The sequence below is a fragment of the Macadamia integrifolia genome, chromosome 5 (assembly GCF_013358625.1).
Source record: "Macadamia integrifolia cultivar HAES 741 chromosome 5, SCU_Mint_v3, whole genome shotgun sequence".
NCBI classification, from domain to species: Eukaryota; Viridiplantae; Streptophyta; class Magnoliopsida; order Proteales; family Proteaceae; genus Macadamia; species Macadamia integrifolia.
Window position 1 is genome coordinate 29,908,811 of NC_056561.1, and position 25,905 is coordinate 29,934,715.

Below are 25,905 nucleotides of genomic sequence, written 5' to 3' on the forward strand. Positions count from 1 at the left end.
TCTGGGAATCAGTTTTCTCGTGGTTATGATTTTGTAGGAGCCTGCACAAAAATTGTTGGGAGGTCGAGGGCAAGGGATAGGGTGGGTTGGGGAGTCGATTCCCAAAGGCCGGGACACTGATACATCTTCTGTTTAAGTCAATTGAAATGAAAACTCAGTAATATATGTAAATATATCTGCGGGTAAATGATTTCATGTTGTACTGGACATTATTGAATTAGGCAAAATCATATCAGATCAGCTCACCTCAGCTCATCTCAGCTGATTTGAGCATCATATCCCAATTCGAGCCAACCCATGTACGTAAACTGCCCTAAAGAGTCTAATGGCTCATTGCCATCCAACTCAATCCAGATCCTGAATCCGTGTGCTGTTCAAATCCAGATGCAAGAAAAAGAAAAACACCTTCTAGGGCATGTTAGTAATTAAAAATCCTAACCCAGAACCCCAAAAAAGAAAAACAAAAACAAAAAAAAACAAAAAAAAATAAAAATAAAAATACTCAAGTTCTTGATTGCATGCACCACCCACATGACTGCGTAAAATTCCTGCTGTGGTCACCCACAAAAAATAAAATAAATAGTACTGCTGTGGTCACTCAAAAAGTAAAATAAATAATACTGCCGTGGTCCTCAAGCATATTTGCTGTGTCCGTCACTTTTCAAGATTTGAACTTTGGGATCTCAATATCTGAATGTAAAGTTCTACCGAGGCTTCCGTCGACTAATTGTTTTGTATAATCAGGGACCGACAAAAGACAAGAATCTCATCTCAGCACATGTACGATAATAATTAATACGTCAACAAAAATATTTATTATTTTACCTGTCCCTTGGGAGGATCGTAGCCCCACCACGAAAATGCCCTTTCTCCGTACTTCTCATTGAGAAGAAAAGGCACTTTAACTGGAATCCACCATTCCACTATCTAAAGATGCCATCTAAGAAGTTAAAAAGGAACCCCTGCAATTGCTTTTCGTAACATCCCTTTGAAGCCTCTTCAATTATAGAAAAGTAAAGAACCAAAGAACTCAGAAAAAGACAAGAGAAAGAAGATTCTTTCATACATACTGATCGAAGTACAAACACCCGAGGTGAATCTCAGAATCTTGTGAACTATTTTAAGAATTTCGGAAACATAATGTATGAAATGTACCTAAATAGTGCCCATTTTCTTTCATTCATTGATTCAGTGATCACACCTCAAAAGATTAAATTCCCCGCAGGTCTGGTCTGGTCCGGTCCGGTCCGGTAGTTTGAGCTGTGTAGATCAATACAATTGATAAACCCAACAACTCTCCCACATCGGGATTAGCCATGGTAGTGACCATCTGGCTCCGTCTGATTCATCTTTTCTTCACCAGCTCTTTCACCAGAACTAAATGGAGCGCCCCTTCTTACTTCTCACAAAATGATGGGGGCACCAATCTCTCCTTGGACTCTCATAAGAAATGAAGAATATACATGGCCTATGACTACTTCCTCAAAAAATGACATCAATGGCCTCATTCAAAAGGAACGGACAACCCTGATTACTCAGAAGACCCGATCAGAAATTCAATCCCCCTCTACTTTCCTTTCTCGCACTTGCTGTATCCAGCCCATAGGATGACAGCATAAATACAAAAAGGAGACCACAAATGCTTTGGGGATGGGAGACCACCAATGACCAAAAAGGGGGGAAGGGGCAAAAAATCAATTAATTTATATGATCAAAGTGACAGACATTGTACCCCCTCCGGAAGATTTTTGGGCAGTGGAAGTGCAGTAACATATCTCTGGGCGCATGTTCTCTGTGGGGATGCACCTGCATCAGAGGATGATGAGGTCTCAGCCCCATCTGGATGGCCCCGGCCATGGAATTTGGCAAAACGGTTGATGACAGAGAACCTTTCAAGATCCTGGCAATCCACTCGAAGGTCTAAAATTGATGCTCTCTTGTCCAATCTGCATAATCACGAGGACAGCATTAACAAAACAAAATAAACATGAGAACCTCAAGCAATAATACCATTCAAACCCTGGAGAACTCCAGGCATCTTGAAAAGCCAATATCAGATAAAAAAGAAGACTTAGCGGAAGCAGTTCTTGATGCAAACAAGCCACAATGCAAGCTGAAGATCCCAAAACAGAGAAAGACGCTGGCATCATTAGCCAGCTAAATCCACCTTTTGAAATGTTGGCTAGAAACTAGTAAAAGATTCCATAAATGAGAGTGGATTCTCACCTCGATAAATCATTTTCCAATTTCCTTGCCCTACCAATGAAATCTTCCACATTTTTTGAGAAACACAGGTCACCGATTCTCTCAGAACTTTTAACCTTCTCAGATACCCTGGTGAAGAAACAAAGATGGGGCAAAAAGAAGCAATATTCAGAAGGCCACATTCCTCCAAATATAATTGTAATTCTATAAAATCACATACAGTGATGTATCAAACATCCATTATAGAAATTGACTTCTCAGAGTTCAAATATAACATCAAAATTCTACATTATTACTTGTATTTACAACTAGGCCACCTACAACAGCTCTTACATGCTTGCATTGCTTGGGGGTTCACGTGAACCACTTCCAGGACTACAGATCAGGCTGCATGCGTCCCCTAATGCCAATTTAGCAACAAAGTATAGTATACTCTCATAGTTTAAAGTGGCTTCTGCAGAGAGTATTGATGCTGGTGCAGGACGAAAGAGTTGTTGCATCAACTGTGTTGTCAATATAAGCCTTCTTCTAGGTCGAACCAGTGGTTGTACATCATCAAACATTTCAGAATCATCTTCCACCTGGCATAAGAAAAGAAAAAAAGACATTGAAAACCCTGCCAAATTGTGAAGAAAAAAGAAAAAATTGTTCAACATGCAAGTACACCCGTTCAACTATGAGAGCACCTTCTCAATTAGCCGATTTGCAGCTTCAGCCCAATCTCGTTCAGCAACACTGAAACCACAAATAGCTTGTGATTAACAGACACAAGGCAAGATAAGAAACCATTTTAACAGATGTACAATGAAAAAACAATGTTCAAGAAGACTAAAGGATTAAAGACAGTTGTTTAATTAAATAAAATATCCATGACAACCACCTGATATTGTGAAGCCTATTGGAACCTTGGGTTACTTCTTTATGCCATGGTAGAAGCTCTAACATTGTGCTTTTACGCTTCTTTGGCCTCACAATAGCCAAACTCTGATCCGTGACATCTGGTGGAAAAGAATGTGCAGGAGACGAGCGCTCACTTACGGTGGTGCTTGTTGTAGTTTGCCAAACACTACTAACCTGAGTGGCATCAGCAGCATTTACATGCTCCATTCGGGTGTGCATAGGCAAACTCTCAGAAAGCTTTCCAAAGAAGAACTGTTGAGCTGCAATCTTTGCAGTCCTCCGCGAATCATACATAGGCAGCATCTGCCCGTCTTTGAAGGTTCCATACTGTTCAAACCATGAGGGTGCCATCTGTAGACTTATCTTTGAATGTTCAACTCTAGTTGATGGTATGTTGATACTACTAGAATGATTCTGAGAATCATTTCGACCAAATGTCACCCTATCCTCGGAAGGAATAAGCTGGGTATCTACATTTGCATTTGCATCATCCCTCACCTCTGATGAAAAGCTAAGCATTTTGGTATCTCCTGATGAAAACGGGCTACTCCGGGCTGCTGAATTCATTTCATTATGTACGGCATCTCTGACCATTTCATTGTATCCATATAACAACTGTTGTCCTGCCATGGTAGCCACCAGCTGACCATCTGGTCCAAAATCAGGTCCTTTGAGCCTCTTCAGAGCCCTCTTACTAGGTTCAGTCTCCACACTCTTCATTGCCTGCATTTGGTGCAGCAGGGAGTAATTCTGATGAACATTTGATGGTGTCAAAGAACGGCCAAGCAATTCAACATCTCTGTTGGAAGAAGAGGGGTTCTGGATGGATGTTTGCTCTGTCTGTGAGATCACAACTGGATCCTTCCCATTCCTTCCTCTATCAATCTCCTGTTGATGTCTATGAGCCAACATTGAAGAAGCAGCAACAGAATTAGCATCCAATAGCTGCTTTGCCACAGAATCTTGGCTTCGAGATGCAGCTGCTGTCTGTGGAGCCAGCTCAGCATTCTCAGACGGTACTTGTCTCCAGGAGCTTTCTTTCCTTGGTTGTTCTTCGCTGTGGGGAAATCCTTGAGGATTAATAGAACCTGCACCAAATTCTAGGGAATTATTTACTCCTTTCTTGACATCCTGATCACCTGGTTTTTGTGCCCATGAAGTTGTTTCCAGATTATTATTGGATGGGTGGTTGATGAATGGAAACAAACTGGTAGGAACCTTGTGAGGATGACTAGAAGACGGACGCTGCCTACTCGATACATTGTTCCACACGTTATGCAACATTTTTGAGAAGGCATCCTGCTGAGATATGCCTGATGTAACCAATGGATGAGAAACAGGGACAGAGTCCAATGCTGGGAGCTGTTGGCCTGAAACTCTAAGATAAGAAGAGCTTGTGCTGACTGGTTTGGCTGTATCAGCAGAGGAACCAAGGTTGAAAGGTACCACCCTGCCACTTGCACCAGGCAATGATGCTTGTGCAGATTGATCAGATGCCACTCTGTCATGAGAGTTGTTTGTCTGTGTTAAACGAGAAGCAAGGCTATCAAAAGGACCATTTAGAGAGTGATCCTTTGGTACTTGTCCACCTTGACATTGAAATTGATTTCCTGAATGTGGCCGAGCAGATGTAAATGTAGAAGATTTTCCCTGCATATTAGAGAGTGAGTTCTCATTGCCAGCTTGTCCTGAAGTACTTGTTTTATTATCCCAGTGTTCCCTCTGAGACATTTCCTCTGAATGAGCCAAAGACTGCACAGGAGCAGAGGTAGCCAACCATGTCTGACCCTTCTCAGCTACCTCTGGATCAGCATGCCTCAAGTCATGTTCATTAATAGCTTGTGAAGAACTCTGAGATGGAAACGCATGGCTTGAAACAGGTAGCCGTTGCGATGGAGGGGCCAACCTTAAACCAAAACCTTGAGAAGCAGATGATTGAGTGCACCTACGATGAGCAACAAATGTTTCCGAAGCTTCTGACTCTGGCATCTCAAATGATCGACTATGATCAGAAGGGTCAAACGATTTTGCAGTGCTGTGATCCCTTGATTGGTCCACCTTATGGAGAAGCTCAAGCATGTTGTGACTGTCAAGGTTGAAATCAGTTACATTACCGTTAGTTGTTAGTATATAATGACTGCAATGATTTCAAGCAACAATTGTAAGCAAATTTTTGCTTCTCCCCCACACCCCCCCCCCCCCAAAACTAGAAATTATTCAGAAACAAAAACACAACTATTTATCCAAAGCTCAAAAAGCAACCAAGCTTGACAGCAAGGTTTGTTCAATCATAAGAACAGCATAGAATAATGCTGCTGCTGATTTCAAGAATATAATGAAAGTATCATTCTATGCCACCCGGACACAGCAAATAATACATCTTGGGTTCAGCAAAGATTCCACTTAGTGCGTTATTATTGGCTTACAAGAAATGTAAGACGCAGGTAGGGCTCATAAGTTGAAGTGTCCATGGCTAACTATAATAAATGAATAATGAAAGCAACTATTACAAACAATCAAATAACATCATAAGATTTAAAGACGCAAACAAGTAGAAGTAGAAAAAACTCAATTCATCAGAACCTTGTTTGAGCCGTTCTGTTTGGAGCATAAAAACCAGCTGGTCCATCAAAGGGTGCAGATGTAATAGATCCATGACCAGGAATAACACCTCTAGAAGGTGTTTCCTCTGATCTTTTCATGCTTCTTTGGAAATCTGCTACCTGCCCCTGCAAATGGAAGATTATTAACACCAGTGAGCTAAATAAGAGACTGAAAAAGTCAATAAAGCATTAGCATCAACCACAGAGCATATAACTCAATATTGACCTTATCTATATCCATGACATTGTTAGAAGCGTAACCAACAAAATTTGAGTAACCTTTCTCCTGACCCTTCAATCCTTCAGTAACCTGCTGGGATAGTGCCTGTGAATGCATGACATGTTTCATGGATTCAGAGGATTCTATGTTCACACCTAAACTTCCCATTGGATGATACTGAAACTTGCGAGGCCCAGAGGTTTTCCGGCCAACCTGACCCAATGACTTTTGGTTTGCCCCAGCCAAAGAATTAAAATCATTTGCATTTAACCATGTGTTATCTCTGACACCACCTCCTGTAACAGAATTATGGGGTCGGCTGGAGTTGGAGCTATCATTAGATATCTCTTTCTGGAAGCTGTTCTCCTGCCTCTTGTCATATGTTTCACCAGAAGCCCTTTCAGAATTATGCAATGATGACTCAAAAACTTGTGGAACATTGCTGAGCCGATGCTGATACCTCCCACCACTCTCATTTCCTTTGTACTTCACAGAAGAATCAATAGCATGCTTCCCATAATCAAAAGGATGACTATGTGCAACTTGTTGGTCAATTTCCTGATTACCCTTTGTAGTGCTTGACTCAGGTAGAGCAGTAAAGTTATTCCTGTGAGAATCTTCTGGATTGACCTGTGGACTACCAGTGCCAGATTTTATTTGCTCCAATCCTGACGCTGAATTAGGGAAGGGCATTGACACACGATTAGCATCAGCATTCCATAGAACACTATTAGTATCCCCTTCTGCTTGCATGACTCTCTTTCCATCATTGCTCTGAGAAATGTGCACAGTGTTTTCATTCTCCCGACCTTTTAACGTAGCATCTCCACTCGGTGGTAGGGCCTCATTAATATTCCAACCATTTTGCTTATTACAGGGATGGCTACCAATATTATAGGACATGTTCTGCTGGTAAGCCCACGAACCACTGATGTTATGAGAATTTAATTCCACATCCGAAGAATGTGCAGCAGCCTCTGACTGCTCGTACATTTGACCAGCCCAAGCACCAGCCGGAGCATTTTCCAAATGCATAGGAGACTGAAGTTGATGACTACCCCCAACATGTGGCTTTTGCTGAGGACTACGATCCAACCATTTGCCACTTTCTCTAGGAGACTGTCGAACAGAGTCATGTGATGGATCAGGTTGCACCTTCTCACTCTGCTCATATGGAAATTTGACACCAGATAGCTGAAAACCAGGAACATTATGACTATTTGGATTTACATTGGCATCAAATAAAGGTAAAGGTCTTGGAGTTAAAGAAGACGCAGTCTGCAAATTGCTATCAACCCAACTTGATTGCCCCTTCCCACTGCCATTAAATGTTGTGGGCTGATTCCCAGTTGACATCCTCTGGACACTCAAACCACTCCACTCTTCCTGTAACCCGGTATCACTGCTAGAAGCTTCCGCAACAGCAGACTGCATAAGAGCACTCCAGCTTCCACTCTGAATGGAAGGACATGCACTGAAGTAATCCGGACCTTCCAGGGGATTCCCATAGACTCCTGTACCCATGTTGTTGCCCCTGCCCAAAGGAGCACCCCATAAACCATCATCTGAATTAAACAATATCCTCTCTTCTGTTGGATCTAGGGCAACTAAACCCTGAGAAGGGCCAACCTGTGGCATCGTTTTTTCCTGCAGGTTTCCTGACCAACCAGATTCCTCCTGCCTCCCTGGGAATCCCTGCACATGTGCATTCCTAGGGGAAGAATTCAATTGCTGTGTGTTACGAGATAAAACTCCACCACTTAACTCCTGAACAGGAACATTCTCAAACAATCCTTTCCCTTGAAATCCCTGCTTGGAAATTAAAGAACCATCCTGTGTGCAAACCTGGTCCTGAAATTCCACATGATGATCTCCCTGAAAGGAGTTATTTAATGATGATAACTGAATAAGAGGCTTCTCTATTTGGTTGTCACCTGTCTTGGTCAACATATCAACTGAATCATGTAAAAAGCCTTGTACATTAGAGTACTGATTCAAATTTCCTCTCATGCTAGTGATTGGAGCACCATACAGAGATTGGTCAAGCTGTTGAGGAACAAAACCCATCGTACGTGGGGCCTGACCTTGTTCATTTGAAAACATAACTCCATTAGGAAATCCTTGCATGGAGGGAGATCCACTCTGCTGCACCCAGTTCATCCCACCAACCATAAACATTTGTGAGGAACTAGGTACTACCTTAGAGTCACCCCCAATATGCTCATTTGGCCAAAAGAAGTTAGAGGCTTCATGGACAGGTATGCCATTCACTAGAGTTGGTAACTGATCAACAGTAGTCTGTTTTGAAACAGAAGTTGGCTGGTTAATTGAATTTTGCTGCCTTGCTTGATCTAATTGCTGAAGCTGCTGCTGCCTTTGAAGGTCTTGCAGTTGTTTGATCATTAGCTGTTGCTGCCATGGGGAAATGTCATTAAAACCAGACTGCTGCCTCGGCCGAGGCTGTGGCAAACCTGATTGTTGCCCCCTCATGAGCCGCTGTTGAACACCAAGAAAGTCAATATTACTAGAAGCCTCAGCAGTTTCCAACCTCTCTGAATTTTTGGTTAGGCCAGGACTTCGTTCAGGTCCATTCCCTTGCTGTCGTTCAAGAACAGATAAACCTCTTGCCCTTCCTCCCAGAAACTCTGCCTGATGCTGGGTTGTCTGGAAACTCTTATGTCCATGTGTAAATCCATTCAGATTCAGCTGTTGGTTTCTGGATTGGCCCTTGGAAAACTCTGGCCTCAGCGCTAACTGGGTAAAGTCTGAGCCCTGTGGTACTCTTGAAGACTGCCTGCCATTTCCATTCCCAGAATCTAAAACAAATCAAAAGACCATAATAAGAGAAAATATTTGAAGACCAAGAAATAAGCATTTTTTTTTAATTAGAAATGTAACTTTCAAACACCAGAACACTCCATAGATTAAAAATAAAAAGAATCAAAATACAATATAAAAAACCACTTTATGCATTTGCTGTAGACAATTAAACATTGAATCAGTATAACTTCTGTGAAGAACCGTGATGAATCCAAAGAAGGAAAATAAAAAGGAAATAAAAGTGACAGGATATGTAGTCAAGACAATTTATACCTGATTGCAGCACACTGTAGTTCTTTGAGTTAGAATTCAGAGGTGTTCCAATCGGTCTCTGGCCTCCAGCCCACGGATTGTTATGAAGAACTGCCCAATTTCCACCAGTAGCCTGCAACTGGTGCTGACACTGCGACAGATTGTCTTGATCAAAGAAATTGTGGACCTTGTCTGCAATTTCATTGCCAGGCATAGATAATCAAATCCGCAATTTTTCTGCAGCTGATTCTTTGGTAGGGAAAAGACCACCCTGAAAAGGACACCAGTGATACTCAAGACCTTCCCATTGTCATAACTCTCTGAAAGAGAACTAGAAGGCCTAACAGTGACATTCATAACACATGTTCACTCCAAAAGTTTCTTCTGCAGGTTACTCCTTTTCTTTACATAGAATGGGACTCCTAGAAATATGCTGCCAACCCACCCCCCCTTCCCAAACCTCACCCTGCAGAAGATAAGGCCAGTAAATCGTCATGAGATGCAATAAATGTCAAACAATGGCTAGATGTCAATTCACATATATTTTAAAGGAGCGATATAAAGATAAGACATTGATCCAAAGGCAATATGTTTTTTTTTTTTCCCAATAAAATCATAGATTTTGAAATTTAAGGTACACCGCATTTTAACGACTGATGCTAACAGATAAGAAAATGAAATGACACAAGTCCAGAATGTTTGGGTGACAATTAAACTACAGTTTCAAAAACCCAGTGTTTGATTGAGCTTCTTTCTTTTTTCCAGTACTAGATAATTTCAGAGTCTGCCATTCCAAGTACAGCAGGAAAATATAGTACCGTCTCATACTTCCAATTACTTTCACTATGCAACATTATAGCAGGTCCACAGGACATGTTCAAAAGTTGTATTTTCACAGTGCCTGACACTTGGTTTCTGCTCAATTTGCGTAAATGCATATGCATGATGCACAACACTACCCACTTCAAATAACACAAAATAAAGTACAGAAGTGAATCTGACCAGTGAAGGTCACACTCATATTTCTGTTCCTCATGAGGTTATAGCCTATCAAAAGCTCCAGCACAAAGCCTGCATGTAATAGCCTGTGTCTCAGCAAGGAGGAAAACTGCAGAAAAGAAGGTTTCCTCCCCCTCAAACCCCCCCCCCAAACCCTTTTTTTTTCTTACATTAGAGAAAGAAGAAAAGACTAGGGAAGAAAGAGAGAGCGAAGGAAACACAATATAAGGCTATATCTTTGTTAAAGTTTTCTATAGATACAGTCCAAAGATACCATGAAGGAGAAAAGAAGTTTCAACAACAAAAATCCTAGAAATACGAAGAGATTTTTCTGCCGCTACAGTCCCAAGATATTCATGAAAGAGCCAGGACGTCTCAGTTACCAAACGATGGTACTGTGGGAAAGACAAATATATACCTAGACAAGACAACATTACATTCGCAAGCACACATACAAGGGAAACCATAAAAAAGAAGGAACTGCGCCCAGGAAAAAGGTTGAAGGTGTACAATCCAAATGTTAAGGATTCTGTGGACTTCATCGGACAAGAGCAAAGATTTACTAGAAAAGTGGAATAACCCTCTGAGAACTAGATTTGACTCTTTGCATGGTAGAGAGACCAGTGAAAGTGAGAATATTAACTCTGACATGGGAAGGTTAGCATTTAGCAAAAGCGGAAGCCTCGTTGAAAGAGTTGAAAGATATCCACAAAAATGTGCATCTATAAGATTTTAGCTTATCGGGCTCGGACAAGCATCCATACTTATGTAGTATGCTAATAACGACCATGTCAGTATAATTTGAGACGTTTCCCTTGCAATGCTTCATTATTAAGTGAAAAGCATGTCAGGAACCTGACATGAGAGAGAGAGAGAGAGAGAGAGAAAGGAAAAAAGAGTAGTCAAATACTCATCATGGCTCATGTAAGCTATAACAGTCAGTCCACGCCAATCAGTAGTCTAAGCTCCAAACCATCTAGCATTTCTCAATTGACGCAAGTCCCGGGTTCAGATTATGCCTCAACAACGGAAGACAAACTACCCCAAGACAAAAATTAGGGCACAAAAGCAATAAATTCAGGAAAATGAAACACTCCTGTCAAAGTTCTACTCAGACAAGCTCAAGTAAAAGCAAGGAGCGCCACCAAACCCCTGAACTAGAACTACTCTATTACTCAATTCCAATTACCCAAATCGAAATTCCACCCACAAAAGCCTCCAAATGAGTTAAACCATATCAAGTTAATACAAACTGTGTAGGACAATTTTTTCCAAGCAGGTAGTCCTAGACCAGACGCAACCTCAAGAACAAAATTCCAGGGAGATCGAGGATAACACACGTAATTCCAACCCAAATTCGCGATTAAGTCACCAAAACCCAACGAGGAATGAAGACGAACCCAACAAAGATTCCGCCCAGCCAACGAACCAAAACCCTAAGCAGCAATCGTCGCTCGATGTCTAGAAATGGTGGTCCAATGAAAAAAAAAATTAGGGTTTTTGGAATGACAAATGTGTGTGTACTTACTTGGTATATGAGGAACCTCTCTAATGGCGATCGACTTCGAATCTCTGTAATTTCGTCCCTGTTCTTTAACTATAGCTAGGGTTTGCGGCTAAGAAGAAGAGAGAGATATACACCTCCTCTTGAAGCTCTGATAGAACGAGTTTTTCATACCATAGCAAAGATAAAGTGATCGGAAAATAACGCGAAATTTTCAACGAATTCTGAAACAGGACTTAGGTTTGGTCCGAACCTGAGGTTCAGACATCGAAGCAAACTGGTTAGGTATCCGAAGCTCGCGTATGTTAGAAGGAACGAAATAGAAGACGGAACCACCGTTTAAATTTCATTTTTCTTTTGTCTTTTTTAGGGGTGTCAATCCATCGGTTTTTTGTACCCAAAAAAAATCGGCCGGTTTAGACCGATTGTGGTTCAGCTCATCAATTTTGATATGAGGCTGATTGAAATCAAAACTGACCAATAAATGTCCATTGGTTTTGGTTTCATCTTTATCAGCAGGTAAAAATGTGTTTTTTTTTTTTTTTTAAAGGAAAATTTACATTGCCACCTTCTAAAGAATGCTGCATAATACCAAATTACAGTCACACCCCCTATCGTTAGTTTCTGTTAGAGAATATACCTTAAATGCTGACATCAGTTGGATTATTTTTTTTTTAAATACTAAAATACCCTCATAATAAGAAAAACTACCGAATATGTCCTTATCATTATTATTCTTCTTCTTCTTCCCCAAATCAAAGAACCAACCCCTGCTTTGGTGGAATTGGCTTTGAGTAAAATTCTTTGGGCATTCTTATAATGAAGAATCACATCATCAACCAAACCCCACTCTTTGGCTCGAACAACCTTGGCGATCTCCTTCTTGGCCAAATTGAAGTAAACCTTTAACTTATAAGCAATCATTTTGTTTGAAACGGAAGCTCAGACACACCTTCCATGGTTCTATTGCGATTCTTGGCAATATCAGCAAGTATTGTTGGGTATGTTGGTTCATCAAGAGGGCTCAGACTCGAGAAGATACCCCCAAGAGAATCAACAAGTCCTATCAAGAAACTTATCCCTTTTAAGACACATAATTATAATAGAATTAGAATTATATTTGGAAATTTAAAAGAAGAAGAGTAAAATCATTACAGGATATATGTTACTGCTGTTGAATTAAGTTCATTGTGGAATCAACTCCTGCTCGACTGTGATTTATAATCGGTAAATTTCATAGGAAAAAACTCCTAAACAATCGAATCAACTCAAAGATGGAAAGGCCTGAATATCAAAGAGCTCTTTGTGTTCGTGGCCAATCTTCTTTGAATGGATTCTCGCTAATGGCATTGATGATATTAGAGTCGAGAGGGATGAAGTGATGGGATCGAGCTTCGACTGAACACCACCGGTGAGCTTGATAACAAGTTTCAAGCTCCAAAAGACGGTGCATTTTCTTGCCTTGAAGGGCACTGGTGGCGATCAAGATGAAGGTGAAGGGTTAGGATAAAATGGGATTGACTTTATGTGTTTTAGATAAAAGGGTAAAAATGTCAAATAAAATCCTCACTTAATAAAGACTGATGCTAGGAAGTGCGAGCGTAATTTGGTATGATGTAAGAGTCATCTCTTTAATAGTGGCATTCTCTAGGGGGTGACACTATAAATTAATTTTTTTTTTTTAAATGAATTTCAGGTTTCTACCAGTTTCTTATCAAGTTGTATCAATTTTGATCCGATTTTTTAAAGTTCAATTCAGTGTTGTTGATTATAATGCGATCCAGTTTGAATTCTGTCTCACAAAATCCTAACCTAAAATATGATCTAATAAATAAATTTATATTGGTTTTGATTCTATCAGATTTCAATTGATTCAGCTCGGTCTTATTGGTTTGAAGTAGGTTGGGACACCCCTAGTCTTTTTTATTTGGATTTCTAAAATATTTTCTACTTTTCAGGTTTTCTTTCGTCCCGCCGCGGAATTTAGCATGTAGCGGATGGAAAATTTAACGGACGTTATCTTTTTTTATTATTTTATTTGTTTCTTCCTTCGTTTGCTAAGGACGATATCTTTTCTTCCCGTATATACGAGAATCATACATTCATCATGTGGGCGCTTTGCTTACCTACGTCACCGACCTGTCTTGTAGGTCCCCATAGATTCTAATCCAACAGCTGACATTAATATCTGTAACAAATGCGCTGACGTGGAATATCTAACCGTTCGAATACATTAAGGGACTTTCGGATTGGTCATTGTTTGACAAAGTTTCCTCTCTGTCAACGTCAGCTTCATGGCCCACTTTATTCTATGAATAAATGACCTGATCTTGTGATTTTTTTGAAAGTGGCGCTTTTTTCATGTTGTGTGCAGTTTTAAAGGGCGGGAACTTGCCAAATGGACAAACTTTAGATATGATATAACATGTGAAGAATTTAGCTGCCATATCAGCAACCACGTGTTACAAATGTTACGAAAGTAGGTAACGTCCATTTCAGAAGAACATCAGAAACAAAATTGAGAAAAACCTGAGAAAGAGAGTTGGATGTGGGAATAGCAACCAGGGCATTGGGCACCATAATCAATCCATCAAAATATTTCACTCAACCTAACCCGCCCACTACATAGGCAATTAGGGTGGGACCCGTGGGTGAAATCAAATCAGATGGAGGATATAGGTATCTAAGGATAGGGGTGTTAATTGTAGGCCAGTACCGATTGATATCGACTGCCTAAGATGTCAATTAAGCCTTACTCTTGCTGATTTGTTACTGCTGCAGATAAATTTGATGAAAATTTTGGTTGTAAGATGTGGGCGTTGTACCAGTAATGTGCATACATGGAATCCATCTAAACCTTTTCATCAATGAGCCCTTTGCATTGGTCAAGTGTTCAATTCATACACCATTAAGTCTACTGCTGGATTTTTTTTTTTTAATGAAAAATCAAGAAAATTCAATCCATTCAGAAGAAAATAGAGATATTACAACATTGTAAGAGTTAATGTTAGCAAAGTTAATCCGTTTTTCTTTCACCCAAAAAGCTATTAGTCTTATTAGTAATACCACTTCTTAAGTCGGCTTGAGACAAAAAATGGGGCTAGGATAAAAATTATAAAATTTATATACTTCCAAGAAAAGAGGAACTTCACTCAACTAGAATCAGAAATTAGATTTCCAAGAGCAATTGAATCACTCCGAATCTCCACAATCCTCCACCCAGTGTTTTTAGCTTGCTTCATGCCCATGAGAAGCCCCCGAATGCTTGCGATATTGATATTTCCTGTCATCATATAATAACACTTAGTGAGATATAATCATTATCCTTTACAATGATACATGTTGCTCGTGCAGAGATGTTAGTATTTGCCTCAGTGACTCCCATACAAAAAAGCATTGGTTGGTTCACATTGGGGAAATTTGAAAAGGAAGGAAAATTCGTGTGGATTGCATTCACCTGAATGGGTATGGATTGGCATGCTTGAGCAATCCATTGCTTCACATGTTGATGAATTAAATAAGGATTGCGTATATCCTGATTATAAGTAACATTGTTCCTATGTGTCCATATGTAGCAAGTGATAATAAAGTAGTACAGAAAAAAATTAAATTATTCTCATGAAAAAAATGGAAAAAGTACATTATAACATGCTTAAAAGTATAATTAGAACAGACTTCAGTTCGTAAACCAAAGGGACTTGCAGCCTAAACCCTTTTAGATAATTCGCATGAAAGAAAAAAGTGTCCTATTGATTCCTACAAGATTAGACACAATATACAAATTGTAATGATATCCATCCATTTTCCCAGAATGTCCTTGATAGGAACTCCTCCATGAGCAAATACTCTAGAAAAATATCTTAAATTTTGGATAAAGTTTGATTTTCCGTAAAAACCACCAATGTGGCTATAAAGATAAGCAAGAACGCTACTTGATTTCCAATATAGTTGGTCGTAAGGATCCTTGCTTTGGAGGACTTACAACATCAAGTATCATTATTTAAGGAAATTGGAATTTTCAAATTATGGTTAACAATGGGGAGAGGGAACATAGCTGAAAGTAAACGAGTATTTAAACATTCCCACGCATGAAATCAGTCACTAGAGAAAGGGAAGGAACAATCGGTTAAGGATGTGAATTTGAAAATGAAAACCATTTACAGAAATCGAACCGAGCCGTTTACATTGAAACCACAAAACCATTTAGTAAATGGTTCGGCTCTGGTTTCAAGTTCAAGACTGGTTAGTTAAACGAGTTGGTTCGATTTTAATTGTTTAAGCCGTCAGTTTCAAACCAAATTGACACCGTCAAAATCGAACCTTTTACACCGTCAAAATCGACCCATTTAACCTGTATAGTGAATAAATAGAATAAGGGGTTAAGGGCACTAAGGCAAGGGCAGAATCGGTATATACATCATTGCCTCATGCTCTTTAACTTTAGAACATTGACGGTAAGTTGTGTTCATTAGCAGCTTTGTTTGTATTTCACTTTCTTCATTTAATATTTTCGTTTGCGTAGTTGTTTGGTTGTTTTAGCAAAACAGGATAGGTTTAATTTATGGAAGAATTAAGGACCATAGAGGTTGTCCAACAGTCTATTCAATAATTTACTCCTATTATGTAGTTATGTAGTTAAATCCTTACTTGTTCAATGCTTCATTTAATTTGATACAAGATTGAAGCGTTTATTAGCAAAAGCAAATTTCAGTAATCATGCGAATAAACTAACAAGCCGATTGCTAACCGTTTAGAAACCATATGGATTAAACCGTGATCAAAACCGTTTAAACCGTGAAATCAACAACGTTTAAAAACTGTGAAAACGGAACTGTTTACTAAACGATTTCAGTTTCAAAAAGTGCAACCGTTTAGTAAACGGTTCAGTTTTGGTTTCAGCCAAAAAAATGTGAATCGAACCGAACTATACCATATACACCGAAACCGAACCGATTAACACCCTTGCAATAGGTCTATTTAAATTGAGACTTTCAAGAGTAAAATTTGGAATGGTAGGTATCCATGGATCAAGCCACAAATTAGTAGTCCAACAATTCTCAATTTTAAAATAGATTGATTTTTGATGGGTGGGAAGAATTCTCCCAATGTTGTTCCAGGTTATAGAACCTCTTTTCTTAATTGTGGTTTGATAAAAAACCGACCTGTGGGGGAAGTATTTAGAAGCAATAATTTGAGCCCATTGTAGATACCACATTCTATCACCCTTGGAAGGGCTGTGCAATGATGAGATGGGAACCCCCTGAGACGCGGATGGTTCATGCATTTATAGTTGATGCTACATCCCCATCCATAAGTAATATACTTTTGGTCCGCTATGTTGTAGGATGGTTAAAATTGAATAAAAAAAATGGTATATGGCATCGACATACTTAGAATATATCAAAATTACCTAACACACCATACACCGGTCCTAAATTGAGTGAACTCGACCTAGAGTTATACTGACTTAGAGCCGACGTTATTTGCACGTTGGCCAACGTCGACTAATTACCAACTACATTGGCTGGAGTGAAAATTCTATCGAATCCTACGATTCTGTAGGGATTCAGTCAATCTTTGTCATATCACCACCATGGAACTTACCTAGACTCAATCTAAGGCGCTAAGACACCTATAAGACTCTAGAAAACACATGTGACAAATGTGTTAATTTCTCACACCTCTTAGGAATATACACTTTCCATTAATAGACCAAATCTCTCTCTAAGCATGGAATGAGATCTTAACCCTATATGGAAGTATTCCTATACCTTCCTTAGTGACCAGTGAGTCTCCTAACTATAAATATATGACCCCTCCCACATTTTAAGGATCCAACATAGCCCCACATACTCTTTGCATACACTGACACACTGACACACTGTCATAGTTGTCGAGATTCATACAATGGAATCATAAATAACTGTTGCTAAACTTCACATCAGTTGGAGGTTGCACTAATCATACCTGAGTACGCACCCTTCCAACCAAAGAACACCCTTCACAAAGTTTGTAGGGGATAAGTCTTATCCCTTGCCCTTTCAATTTTTACAAATCATTATCCAGAGTTTTGTATCATAATTATTTTACTTTTACTGAGCACAACTCACTGCTATCCCTAGTAGGGCAGTAGTGAAATGCAACTGATTACATCATCTTTCGTAGGTATTTTGGTAAAGCTTCCTTCTTCAATATTGTATATTAGGTCATGATCTAGTGGTAGGTCTAACGGGACTACTACGCTCGTAGTACGATGGATTGTTTCTAAGGCGGGCATAGCTTGGTACGACGTATTGTATGCATGACTATCAGATGGCATGATATGACATATTGTACGAGTGGCTGTCAAGGTTACTATTTAGGGGTTGGCTAGGGACCAACATTCTTTTCAGGACTGGCTGACTCCTGCTTGCAACTATCTTGTTTCTCTGGAGCCCGATGTACTGGGGAGGGGACACCACCTACGTTACTTATAGCACTTATACCCATATTCAGACTTAGTAATTAGGACATATTATTATAACGAAAAAGGATCATGTGGATGTGCATTACTGCATCATATATATTAGTTATGGTTGTGAGCATGCAATTGGCATCATGATTGGATGTGTGTGCTTGCTTGTTCACCCCTCACTGAGCTAGTGTAACTCACCTATATGGATTCTCCTTTTTAGATGGTGGAACTGAAGCTAAAATGGGACAAGATTTCAGCAGTGGTTGTGAGGCTATGTCTACGAGACACGGTGGATGCGGATGGATATTCACCTCTTATTTATGGTTTTATATTTACATGAGATGTATGTTGTAATATTTATTTAGTTGTGGATATTTCACATCTGGGCTTATATAAATCTATTTATCATTGTAAAGAAATCACAATGACAAATGTGAGGTAAGTGATTGTATGCGTACTTTGACTGTATTAGTGATCTTGTGGCATTGTGAGGTAAGTGACTACTTCTGTGATCCTGGTGGAGGTAGGCTGACTAGGTTCGGGAATCCAGTGCCACATATCTAGCCTATCAGAGGCAGGGTGTGACAATGATAGTGCACAAATAGGAGACAATCATAGGTGTAAAAGTCATTTCATTGATAAAGAACTTGAAAGCATAAGCCTTTACATCAATTTTCTTCAAACATAAAGTACTGAAACAGGAAATCCTATTTAACTTCATAACAAAGTGCATAACTGAAAAGAAGTAGAACTAGAAGAGAAAAGTGTAGAAATAAAACCTAAAACATCATGTCTATAATTCAAAGCATGTATGCGCAAGGAAGGAAACCCCTAAGGCTAAAATGGGGAATTCTGGTGCCACTACTCATGAGGTCATGCTGGTGGTGCTGGTTGTGCCAAAGGCATCTCAAAGAATATGGCCTTCTCCCTCATCTGCCTCTCGAGGGATATGACACGATCATCCAAGATGCAGTACCTCCGGTCTATGCTCTCGAACAGGTTGTCCAACCTCCTGAGATGTTGTTCGTGGCGTCTAGACTCCAGACAACTAACCACGTCATTCCACCTATAATCTTGTGGCCCCAGATAAGAAGAGGCCACGAATGTTCCTATTGATGGTGGTGGTGGCAGTGGATGGAAAGGTCCCAGGAATGGATGGAATGACATCATCTTGATCGAGTAAATCCTTGGGGTCCCCTCGATATCCATGGGCTCTTTATGCATTTGTGGCTACCCCTATTGTTGTTGCTGCTTTGGCCCAACCTTTTCATATTCATCTTCCTAAGTGGCCTCACTGATGTTAATGTGCATCTTCTTGATGGATTCGGAATTGAAGTCCGATACATCTACCCCCCATAGCCTCCTCCTCCTTATAGTTTACCCCGAAGTGGTTGAACACCGAGGTCAGTAGCTTGTCGTAGCATATATTCTCAGCCCAATGATCCTCAACCTTGTTTACCATATTGCATATGAGGATATAAGGCAGGTTGAGTTGGTTCCCCATATAGATGTAGTAGCTCACATATGCTTGCAGGATAGAAACCTCGTTGTAATGACAGCTCGTGGGTAGGATGTTTAGCTACATAATCCTACTAATGATCTTTGGGGTAGCGCGGTACTAGGTCGAGCAAGAGCATCCAAACCCCTCCCTAGTCAGCATTTGGTCGATCTCTACTTGGACATCTAGGTTTTGGAAGTCAGTTGATGCAGTCCTTAGAGCACAGAAAGCAAGCTCCCCAACATTGGTCACCGCTAGAATGTAGGCCAACTTTTCCATGTTGAAGGAAATATCATTCACCTTCACTCTAGAGATAATGCAGAAGTCCTCTTTGTCATGGTTCTCAAATCGGAGGTTGCAGTAGATATACCTCATGAGCCTACGGTAGAACATATTCTTCGGCTTTAGGATTCAATATCAACCCACTATGTCAAAAATTTTACAGATACGGAACCGTCAGGCGTCCCTAGTTCTCACATACTTGCTTGGGTTAACATTCTTGTCATCGTAGGCATCCCAACGGTCCTCTTCCACCAGCGAACAGAACCATTGTTGGTCATACATCTCTTCAACTGAAATAGTGGGTGGTTGGTTTGTGCCCATATGGCAGGTAGAGGTGTGGCGTGCCGACATTGTAGCGAGAGAGTGAAAACCTTCACGATCAAAATAAAAATTATAAGAAGAAAAAGTTCAGAAAATTCCAAAACCTAGGTTAGAATTTGTCACAACCCGCTCCTTGAAACAGGATACCAGAGGTGTGAGTGAGACGCTTACCGGTCTCACAACTCTATTAAGATCTCTAATAGTAGTACCTTAACCATCACAATCACATAACACCGAGCCAACAAATAAATAGATTGAGATCAAAGTATATAGTAACGGAATGAATAAGTTAGCGGGGATAATATCTAATGTTAAAGTACTACATAACCAAGTTATTTCATCCACATCAGTACAGGACTTGCATATACTAATACCTAAAGAATATCATCTATAGTTTGGCATCAAAATAATAAAAGACAACCACTCGTCTCAAGGTGCTGCATATGCACAAGTGTTAGATGTACAATCTGGGTCGTGCTCTTCAGCCTCTAGCATCCATCAGTCACTAACTCCATACTTGGGCCCGGAGGAAGTAGAGTCACATCCCAACAGCACTAAGGTACCTGCATCTTCATCTAAGAAAACAACATAAATGTGGAGTCAACTCTAATTAGCTTAGTGAGGGGTGGCGTTCATGCAAGCACATACACATAGTCATGATGAGTGAATACAAAATTTAAACACATAGCCCATGATGTGAATGATGCAATCCATTTAATTATTAAACCACCTAATATAGAACTAAGTCAGGTTTATGCAACTACGACGCATTAGGTTGTATCCTTGCTCCCGAAACTCGCATATCGGTCATTCAGTGATACAAACCCTAGTCGTGATTAGGAGCATATCGATCCCGGAATGCGACCATCAGTCACCCAACAAACCCCTGATATCCCCCTCTTAGCTTTCATGACACCAGAATTACAGTCGGCCACACCAGACTAATTCCTGCTTAGCAACAATCAAATCGTACCGTGGGAGTGGCATTCCGAAAAGGTTCATCGAACATGCCATAGTTGGGTTATCCAGCACCTTACCCCTATTGACAAGGGGACTTAGCATAGGGAGTGCAATCTAACCATAATATACTATATGTCTTGCATAATGATACAGTTAGTATGGAATATGGTACCAGAATCAACCACTGGCCGCATCACATCCATGTCCAAACCTATTTAGCATACAAGTAGTTGAATGCGGGCTACACGATACCGAAATTACCATCGGCCACAAAGCGTACCCATTTTCAAGTATAGTCCCAGAATGCACGATACCAGAATCACCATCAGCTATAAAGTGCAATGCACAACTATATCTAATCTAATGCACACCCAAATACATGAATGCAACATCCACACGGCAATCACGGTATCGAAACTACCTCGGCCACACCGGATCCCATCATATATCTCCACATTCATCATATACCCAATTTCCAAATCCATAAAACATGACACAATTCATATACATAGCATGTTATGAGATTAATATAATCAATTAAACAATTAATTAATCATTCCAGAATTTCTAACACATGTGAGAAATTCTAATATAAACATTCCAAAATTAAAGTCAACCACCACTCACCTTAGTTGTACTTGGATAGATGAAGTTCCAAGTGTGTCAACTGGATATCAACTCACGTTCGATTTCGTTGTACGTGCCTATCTCTGTCCTATATCCAAGGGTAGACGGATGTTAATGGGTGTTGGAAACACCGGAGGGGGACCCACAAGGGCTACCCCAAGTAACATAAGTTCTGTTAAATTTGGACAGAACAACAAAGTCACTAAAAATATGCCACCGGAAATAGACCAAATCCATCGAAAATATCAATGGTATTTCCTGTGTCCTTGGCAGAGATTCCCTAAGGGTTTGGGCTTCACCGAAAATATGCCACTGGATCCTGCTTAGGTGTTTCTGGTGGATTCTCAAAAAGGTGCCAAGACTTTTGGGGTTCTCCGGCTCGGGCCTGATTACCGAGATCCTTTCTATGGAGTTTGTAGGGGGTCTTCCTATCTCTCTTCTAAGCCGAAGTAATCCCGATTCCACTAATTGGAAGATACGACAATCGAACGGTTGAAATCCTAACTTCACATTTGGTCTAAAGTGTTGCCGAAGATCACCCAGCTTGGTTTGAGCTCACGACAATCATGCGGGAGAGTAAAATGCACACTCACTCGACCTTCAAGAGGTTTCGAGGTCAAGGCTCACCCCCCCAATCCGGTGATTCCCTCCCTTGCTCAATGTCACAAGCTACAAATGAGGAAAGAGAGTGGTAGGGGAAGTAGCACCTACCTCCAGTAAGAATTCGACAACAAGATGCGAAGCCGAGAGCTAGGTTGAGCCTCTTCCTTCTCCTTCTTCTTCTTCTTCTTCTTCTTCTTCTTCTTCTTCTTCTTCTTCTTCTTCTCCTTCTCCCTCTCTTTTTTCCTTTCTCCTCTCTTTTCTCTCCTACCCACGTTTTGGACAAATGAGAAGTGAGAAATGAACTCACTTCTCCTATTTATAATAAGTGAAGACCTTAAGGTCTGTTTGGTTGGGCACCTGAATCAAGTAGTTTAATCCATCATTCAGGACACGCGACTCCACCTCCTTAGACTCATAGGGAGTACAAGTCATGGGGAAGGTGTGAGGGAGTGTGGGAGGTCACTCGGGGCTGATCAAGATGCGGGTGGTGGGACCCATGGGCATCGAAACCCAACCAGCAGCACAATAGGCCACCAGATTCAGCCCAGGTGTGTCTGATGGCCTTGTTTCCGGTGGTCAAGGCAGTTATGTGCCATGACTGCTTGCTGCCTCCTCTTGGTCATTCCATAAGGGTTTGCCTTAGGTTATGGGCATGGTCTTCCAGCAATTCTAGTACGTGCTGGGACTCGGGTGTAGAGGTGTGAATTCACTTACTGCTTGGGGTTGGAAGGTTTGAATCCTCTCTAGTTGGACAGGCATGAAATGCATAAGCAATTGGGATCATTCCTTCCCTTTTTACAATGGGCTGTCACAAGCCAAAACCCGTTGGTACCTTGTATCTCCGGTTCAAGATCTATCACACAATGTTCAAATTAAACATGTTAGGGCACGGGTGTAACACCAAGCAGATCATTGTGTATAGCACTTAACATAACAAAATTCGCACTTCGATCCTTCTTCACCCACGCATCATAGGCTTCTTTATCCCAACGATGCTGAGCGGTAGTACCCCTCTGTGGGATTGTCCATAGCATTGGTCAAATACTCAAAGTAATTTTGCTAATTGAATAGCTATTGCATCTTTCGATGTCACATTTTATAATTAGTTTCATCCAATTTCTCAACATTGGTGAGGCAAGGATATTTTAGTGGCCATCAATCTATTAAAAAATGTGTAAAGTAAACACAAAACACACTTCAAGAATTTGTTTTAGAAACCCAAAATTAAACTAATGGTTACGTAGTCCACATAGTGAGACAAAAAAATTTACAATCAAGATTCAATTAAAAAAAAAAAAAAGATCATGCATTAATGATAGCATTAACCCTAGTTGCCCTCTTTCCCCACGCTCCCTTTTCTTTTGTTGACGTGCATAAAGACAAGGGCTCATGAAGAGGAGGTTGGGACACAGGGTCGATAGGGTTTGATTGGGTCACAAGATCAAGCACCAACAACCACTGCTGCTGCTACTATGGTCAAGAAACACAGGCAACGGGATCATGGGTTCAAGATGCAAACTACACGCGGTGATGCGCAACCAATCAAACCTAGGCTCTGATACTAATGTGAAAAAATAAACAAAATGGGTTCTAGTGTTACCTCAGTGACGTTTACTCTCAGCAAAGAAGACCTAGTTGCTTTGTGCGTCATCTCGCACAAACTGGCACGATCTAGGGTTTGCAGCGATCTTGCTAGGCAGTGGAAGACAATCCTTCATAATAATCTACCCTCCAAATCCAAGGAAGATAATAGAATTCCTTACAGACACTCACATAGTAGAGGGGAGGGAGAGAGAGAGAGAGAGAGAGAGAGAGAGAGAGAGAGAGAGAGAGGGAGAGTTATGATCTCAATTTTTTCTCTTGTGGCAGAATCTCAAGCCCAAACCAGTTAGACCAGCACTGATTAGTAAACGTGTCAGGCTCAGGCCCGACCAGTTTATAAACAGGTAGTACACGGTGCAAGAGGTAAACCCGATCGGCCTGGCCTGTTTACAAGCCCAACTTTACCCAACACATTTTAGTCTAATTTGATTGTTTGCACGTATATTTTGATTTTTTTCGATAGAATAGAATATATATTGATATTTTTATCAGTTATTGAATATAATTAAGTGTAATATCTATTCTAAATTGTTGATGATTTAATAAAATATATTAAAGTATTAAATCTAAGACAATGAAAGACTGTTTAAGGTTTTATTTGTACATTACCCCATTTAAGGCTCAATTATAACCCGATTAGCCTAATTAGGAGAAGATCGGTTAAAACCTGAAACCCGACCGAGCCCGACACGAGACCATCCAAGACCAATTCATTCCTTAAATAGGTAGGTCACTGTCCAAGGGTATAAGCCCATCAGGCCAGGCCCAGCCGATTGACACCCTAGCCAGACCTCTTATTTATAGAGATCTACGAGGCTAGGGTTTTTAACCATGGCAGGTCTATATTGCCTGCCCCACGTAGGTGACACACGTAAGAACCATGCCAAGACCTAGTTCAATTAACAAATTTCATCAAATCTAATGTAATCCTTGGAGATTATCTTCTAGAAATCAAAACAACCTCCAACCTGGGATCTAAGAAAACAGTATAGCTTAGGTTTCAAATTTCAGTTGCCCAAGATTTTCGTATACGAACACTCCCATGCTTTAAATCACATTGCAAGCATCCAATTCCTCCCTTCAACTTCAACTCACGGCTTCTTCTCCAACACTCATCAAATCTAATGTAATCCTTGGAGATTATCTTCTAGAAATCAAAACAACCTCCAACCTGGGATCTAAGAAAACAGTATAGCTTAGGTTTCAAATTTCAGTTGCCCAAGATTTTCGTATACGAACACTCCCATGCTTTAAATCACATTGCAAGCATCCAATTCCTCCCTTCAACTTCAACTCACGGCTTCTTCTCCAACACTGTTGCACTTAAATTATTTAGAGAGAGAGAGAGAGAGAGAGAGAGAGAGAGAGAGAGAGACTTCTAGGGGAGATGCTGAACTTCAGCTGTGATTTTAGATTGGATAGTCTTAGCTTCAGCTGTGATTTTAGATTGGACAGTCTTAGCGGTGGCTTTACCCTCAATGATAGATATGCCTCGTGATCAGCCATCGACAACATTGGCAAGGAATAATAAGGAAGCTAAGGTTGGAACTTCAAAAGATTAATTCTCGCCTTTGAGGTGAAATGGTTATAGCAACACAACAAATACAAAAGTAATGGTGTCCAACACTCCAATATAGAGAAAAGCAGTAGATGGCCATCGGATGGAGAGAGTGGCTGAACTTGTTGGCGATGGGGAAAAATTGACCAATTCTATATAGCCAAAGGGGTGGGCATTGTATTGGGTAGTTTTACAATACCCATCATCATTCTGGATAATTTGGTTACGATCAGTTAAACCACCGAGAGAGTGATTGTAGATCAACTAGTGCAGATGTTGCTTCTTTAGTTGTAGATCAGCTGATATGCTCTGAAGTTGCTTGGTTCTTTGCTTGCTTTATGATACAATCCCTAAAAACACCTATTTTGGGTGTATAACTCGGTACGAGCATTGGGCTTTTAACCTAATTGTCATAGGTTCAAGTCTTGCTATACCCAAACCTACCTTACACTCTACTACGAGTAAGGATGCATANGAAGTTACAAATTACATTAAAA

At 40.4% G+C, this 25,905-nt stretch overlaps 1 protein-coding gene across 2 annotated transcripts; it reads right to left on the reverse strand.

Moving 5' to 3' along the window:
* Nucleotides 1-1,039: 1,039 nt before the first annotated feature.
* LOC122079252 lies at nt 1,040-11,694 on the reverse strand. 2 transcript variants are annotated; one of them, XM_042645560.1, is made up of 9 exons: nt 11,528-11,694; nt 9,022-9,271; nt 5,935-8,744; nt 5,689-5,834; nt 3,086-5,191; nt 2,892-2,940; nt 2,539-2,786; nt 2,227-2,334; nt 1,040-1,946 (listed from the first exon to the last, which is right to left on the reverse strand). In XM_042645560.1, the coding sequence occupies exons 2-9, from the start codon at nt 9,212-9,214 to the stop codon at nt 1,712-1,714; spliced, it is 5,895 nt and encodes a 1,964-aa protein (XP_042501494.1). In that variant the 5' UTR covers nt 9,215-9,271; nt 11,528-11,694; the 3' UTR covers nt 1,040-1,711. The 2 variants fall into 2 exon arrangements, with proteins under 2 accessions (XP_042501494.1, XP_042501493.1); XM_042645559.1 differs by having other exon boundaries at nt 9,022-9,466.
* Between the last annotated feature and the right edge of the window lie 14,211 nt (nt 11,695-25,905).

Coding starts and splice junctions, on each gene's coding strand:
- LOC122079252 (XM_042645560.1), bottom strand. CDS start 9,214: ATGCCTGGCAATGAAATTGCAGACAAGGTCCACAATTTCTTTGATCAA. Junction 2,787..2,891: donor CAAATCGGCTAATTGAGAAG/GTGCTCTCATAG, acceptor TTCTTATGCCAG/GTGGAAGATGATTCTGAAAT. Junction 1,947..2,226: donor TTGGAAAATGATTTATCGAG/GTGAGAATCCAC, acceptor GTGATTATGCAG/ATTGGACAAGAGAGCATCAA.